General features: G+C 43.7%; 1 protein-coding gene across 3 annotated transcripts in view; it reads left to right on the top strand.

Annotated features, from left to right (window-relative positions):
• The window catches only part of KIF20B (kinesin family member 20B), a 190,227-nt gene that overhangs the window by 162,642 nt on the left and 21,585 nt on the right, over window positions 1-6,000 (top strand). For all 3 annotated transcript variants that reach the window (XM_077258943.1, XM_077258940.1, XM_077258941.1), the window contains exons 29-30: window positions 723-812; window positions 1,156-1,365. In XM_077258943.1, coding sequence (XP_077115058.1) covers window positions 723-812; window positions 1,156-1,365 — 300 coding nt within the window. The remainder of the gene's footprint in view (window positions 1-722; window positions 813-1,155; window positions 1,366-6,000) is intronic.

Below are 6,000 nucleotides of genomic sequence, written 5' to 3' on the forward strand. Positions count from 1 at the left end.
TAACTTTGCCGGACTACATTGTCTGGCAACGCCCCCTTCTTCTGTGATAAGCAGCTCGCTGTCTATGAACTTTGTGTGGGCGGGGTTGCTGTGGTGTGGGCGGGGCCAGCTTTATCTGCTTTGCTTTATGCTATATCTAAAAGCTCTGATTGCGTCAGAGCAGCTACACCCAGTAAACTGAGTGATACATTGTTGCATTCAGCATCTCTTTGCCTACATTATGCTCCTGTAAGTTGAGGTGGCAAAAACCCGCTGACTCATTCCCTTTAAATAAGTAGAAAATTTTGTATATATTTGATTCATGGTTATAATATTTGAACGTCATTTTTCTGGCAATGAAGGCAAGATTTCCTGCACAAACATACAGTTTAAGGGGTTTTCTAGTATTTTTATATTAACAGCCTGTCTTCAGTATAAGGTCTGTGGGGGGTCAAATGCCTTTCACCCGCACTTATCAGCAATCATCTCTGGGGGAAACTAGATAGGACATACATTGTACTGAACTACTAAGATGTGAATGGTTTCCATTAGTAAAGTCATTCCTACTACTGTACTGTAAATATAATTAGGGAGCATGATTACATATGTGTATCCTCGTTTACAGAAGCATTACCTATGATGTCGTGATCTTGCGTTATAGTCTGTGTATTAGACTCTATTGACCATTTCAATGCACAATTTTGCTACTTGGAGATCGTGATAATGTTCTTTTGGTGGTGCAGGTGATGAAGCCACACGATCAATCTGCAGTACATTGCCAAGAAAAGAAATCTTCCACCTCCAGTACTGCTGATTGTGCATCTGACATCCAGGTGAGTTAGGAAGCATGTACCGACAAGAGATGCAACCGTCAGACATGCAGAAAATGTCCATTCAAAAATAAATAAATTAACTTCCCCCCAAAAAAAAATTCTGAGTATTCTGACTATAAAATAATACTGACTATATTGCGTCCTCTTTACTTTGTGGCAGCTTCCGGGCTGATTATGTAAGGTCAGTCAGGACTGTTTGCTGCTAATTTCTGATTCTGGGAACACTCTTTAATCAATTCTCCGCAGGGAAAGATCAGTCTAGCAGACATTTTATGTCCAATGTTTAAAAGAATAATGATAATATCTTTTATTTTTTTTCTTTATTTTTTTTTTCAATAAATAGTCACAGGATGGATCGGATGTAGTGTTAGACTCCTCTATGATTTCTACAGAGAATGGAAAAACCAGCAGATTTCCAAAACCTCAGATGGAAATCCGTTTTAGCCCAGTGAAGCCTAATAAAATGGAAATAAAACATCATGGTGATGACTCTCCTGTTACTGTGAAAATATCAAGGCCTTCAAGAAAGAGGAAGAGCATAGATATGGAGCAGGTAATAAAAAAAATCATTTTGTGGTTGTCTGATTTTTGTATACATGGTTCTTTCTTATTCAGGCCATGATGACATTGGTGTATACAGAAATATATTGGCTTTAATTGCCCTGGTCATGGCAGCTAAGTTTTACAAGTTCATTGGATGCCTTTAATGCAGGGGGTGGGAAAGCTTCAGCCCGTGGTGACTTTTCATGCGGCCCACAGACAGGTCCCCGGAGTCCGCAATGCTCGGGCGGCAGCCGTATCTTGCCGGCCCTTTAACCCCCATTTGCATGCAGCGTTCATTACAGAAAGCTGCCTGCGCATAAATGATGTAATTGGGGTGGGCGGCGTTAGCGCCAGGGTGGGCAGGGCTAGCGCCAGGGTAGGCGGGGTTAGCGGCAGGGTTAGCGCTCAATGCTCTCCCATCCTTCTGTCCTGGAAGAGGATCTGCTGCCAGAGAGTCCAGAGTGATGTCTGTGCCGGCAGCTCAATGCCTGTCTGCTGGTGATTTGTGCCTCTCAGCTATGTGCCCCCCTGTGATCTCTTTGCCCCCCCAGCTATATGCCCCCCGTTTTCTGTGCCCCCCAGCTATATGCACCCCTGTGATCTCTGTGGCTCCCAGCTTTCTGCCCCCCTGTGATCTATGTGATCTTTGTGCCTACCTGCTATGTACACCCTGTGATATTTGTGCTCCCATGTGATCTCTATACCCCCTTTGATCTCTGTCCCCTTCAGCTATGTGCCCCTCCGTGATCTATGTGCCCCCCAGCTATGTGCTCCCCCCTGTGATCTCTGTGCCTCCCAGCTATGTGCTCCCATGTGATCTCTCTGGCCCCAGCTTTGTATCCCCTTGTGATCTCTGTACCCATTAGCTATATGTCCCGCTGTGATCCCTGTGCCCCCTGTGATTTCTGTGCCCCCCTGTGATCTGTTTCTCCTGTGATCTCTCTGCCTGCCAGCTATATGCCCCCCTATTATCTGTGCCCACCAGCTATATGCCCCCTGTGATCTCTGGCCCCCAGCTATATGCACCCCTGTGATCTGTGGCTCCCAGCTTTCTGCCCCCTGTGATCTATGTGCCCCCCTGTGATCCCTGCCCCCTGTGATATTTGTGCTCCCATGTGAACTCTGTCCCCTCCAGCTATGTGCCCCTCCGTGATCTTTGTACCACTCCCCCGGCGATCTTTGTGTCCCTCCAGTGATTTACAGTCATGGCCAAAAGTATTCACACCCCTGCAATTCTGACAGATAATACTCAGTTTCTTCCTGAAAATGATTGCAAACACAAATTCTTTGGTCTCATTATATTCATTTAATTTGTCTTAAATGAAAAAACACAAAAGAGAATGAAGCAAAAAGCAAAACATTGATCATTTCACACAAAACTCCAAAAATGGGCCAGACAAAAGTATTGGCACCCTCAGCCTAATACTTGGTTGCACAACCTTTAGCCAAAGTAACTGCGACCAACCGCTTCCGGTAACCATCAATGAGTTTCTTACAATGCTCTGCTGGAATTTTAGACCATTCTTCTTTGGCAAACTGCTCCAAGTCCCTGGTATTTGAAGGGTGCCTTCTCCAAACTGCCATTTTTAGATCTCTCCACAGGTGTTCTATGGGATTCAGGTCTGGACTCATTGCTGGCCACCTTAGAAGTCTCCAGTGCTTTCTCTCAAACCATTTTCTAGTGTTTTTTGAAGTGTGTTTTGGGTCATTGTCCTGCTGGAAGACCCATGACCTCTGAGGGAGAAACAACTTTCTCACACTGGGCCCTACATTATGCTGCAAAATTTGTTGGTAGTCTTCAGACTTCATAATGCCATGCACACGGTCAAGCAGTCCAGTGCCAGAGGCAGCAAAGCAACCCCAAAACATCAGGGAACCTCCGCCATGTTTGACTGTAGGGACCGTGTTCTTTTCTTTGAATGCCTCTTTTTTTTCTCCTGTAAACTCAATGTTGATGCCTTTGCCCAAAAAGCTCTACTTTTGTCTCATCTGACCAGAGAACCTTCTTCCAAAACGTTTTAGGCTTTTTCAGGTAAGTTTTGGCAAACTCCAGCCTGGCTTTTTTATGTCTCAGGGTAAGAAGTTGGGTCTTCCTGGGTCTCCTACCATACAGTCCCTTTCCATTCAGACGCCGACGGATAGTACGGGTTGACACTGTTGTACCCTCGGACTGCAGGGCAGCTTGGACTTGTTTGGATGTCAGTCAAGGTTCTTTATCCAACATCCGCACAATCTTGCGTTGAAATCTCTTGTCAATTTTTCTTTTCCGTCCACATCTAGGGAGGTTAGCCACAGTGCCATGGGCTTTACACTTCTTGATGACACTGCGTACGGTAGACACAGGAACATTCAGGTCTTTGGAGATGGACTTGTAGCCTTGAGATTGCTCATGCTTCCTCACAATTTGGTTTCTCAAGTCCTCAGACAGTTCTTTGGTCTTCTTTCTTTTCTCCATGCTCAATGTGGTACACACAAGGACACAGGACAGAGGTCGAGTCAACTTTAATCCATGTCAACTGGCTGCAAGTGTGATTTAGTTATTGCCAACAGCTGTTAGGTGCCACAGGTAAGTTACTGGTGCTGTTAATTACACAAATTAGAGAAGCATCACATGATTTTTCGAACAGTGCCAATACTTTTGTCCACCCCCTTTTTTATGTTTGGTGTGGAATTACATCCAATTTGGCTTTAGGACAATTCTTTTTGTGTTTTTTTTCATTTAAGACAAATTAAATGAAGATAATAATACCAAAGAATTTGTGTTTGCAATCATTTTCAGGAAGAAATTGAAAATTATCTGACAGAATTGCAGGGGTGTCAATACTTTTGGCCATGACTGTATGTGCTTCCCCGGCGATGCCTGTCCTTCCCAGTGCTGTATTAACCCCCTCCCCAAGGAGGGGAGGATATGACAAAAAGTTGACTGCTCTCCTGGCCGACACAAACCTGGAAAAGCAGCTGTGAGAAGCAATATGATCAGTATCACCTAACATCACAGCTGCACCAAAGAGAATCCGCTCCAGCCGTCCTATTGAGGATGAGTTACCGTAATTAATTGTTTGACTAAATATACTGGGGTAATTTTCAAGGTGATCATTTTTGTGTGGCCCCCGGAAGATGGTAGAAATTTCCAAATGGCCCCTGGCCGGAAAAAGGTTCCCCAGCCCTGCTTTAATGGGATAAAACTGCATTCATTGACTGTGCAGCACTTCATCTTACAATGTAAAAATGACTTGTCAATGGTGGAACAGCAGGACATTCCTGTCAGCAGCCACTCCTGTTACTCTGGATATTATTGAAAATAATGGAGCATTACAAATTTATGTTCATACACTTTTTCGGTTTCCCACCACTACTCTTCCTGTTGAAGGTGTTATATCATCCGTAATTGGCTTCTACCATCACATTTGTTTGACAGCATCAAATTATAGAAAGTCGGGCTCTGTACTGAAACTGCAGTTGTTACGGAGTCCCGTGATGGGATGAAGCATCTTGTTCTGTAAAGATCACTTTTCAGCAGTCTTTCTTCCCACAGTAATCCTGCCTGTAATGATAATAGCTCCTATATATAGGTAAGGAATGACTTCTAACAATTGATGGACACATCACAGCTCTCCTCTCTCCATCTCTGTACAGTGACCCCCTGAACAGCTGACAGAGCATGCCTAGGAAAATGTTCCCATTGTTTTCTATAAGCCGTGTGACTTCAGAAAGGCATATTTCTAAATGCTTTTAAGGAGGACCTTTCAACAGTTTGAGCATGGTAAACTGGCCACATCATAGAATACTGTCAGGAGAGCTGAATAAAATGGGTTTTTATTTCTAATTTCTGCTACAGAGAGACTACCTGGTAGAGTTTAGATTATAATTTATGATAAGCCCACCTGGGACTTACTAGAGATTCTCATCTGGAGTTGTGTATTTTCTTCCCTGCATGATGTTGACCAATCATAAGCAGGAGGAGTCAAGCAGAGGAAAAACAAACTGGCTATACTCTTATTCCTGAGCTCTGCACTTACTGGGTAGTAAAAAGCAGAGCTTGGTGTGATTACAAACACTTCCAGGTCTCCTCTCAGGGAAACGCAATGTGGGGGAAGGGGAATACAGCAGAGCTGAGTGTGATAACAAACACCTCTGCTAGTGCAGCTCTTCTCTCACAGCTCTGCCCCCCACACATACACACATACAGTGTGAGAGTCAATCTGCAAGTGTTTGCAATTGCACTGGGCTTTGCTGTATGCTGCACAGTAGGTGCAGTGATAAGGAATGATTACATTTCCCAAGAGAAAGCCTGTTCATCTGACCTCTGTGTTTTTTTTCCCCTGTATGATGCCTCCTGCTTATGATTGGTCATGCAGGGGACAAAGTACATGACTCCAGAGGAGAATCCCTGGAATCGCCCCTTTGGACTTATCATAAAACTTACCTTAAACTTTAGAAGCTAATATCTCTGAAATGGCGAAGAAAACTTACAAAAATAAAAAGTACTCTTATTTATTGCTGCAGCCAGTGTTCCATGACGTTAAAGATGCCAACACTAGTGAAAAGTCTTCTTTAAAAAGCTCAGGCAAGGTGGCAGCCTCTATAATCATAAAAAAACAGAAAATATAAAGCTAAACAACCACCAATTAGATAATATTTTTTT

This window comes from Ranitomeya variabilis, chromosome 4 (assembly GCF_051348905.1).
Source record: "Ranitomeya variabilis isolate aRanVar5 chromosome 4, aRanVar5.hap1, whole genome shotgun sequence".
In the NCBI taxonomy this organism is placed as follows: Eukaryota; Metazoa; Chordata; class Amphibia; order Anura; family Dendrobatidae; genus Ranitomeya; species Ranitomeya variabilis.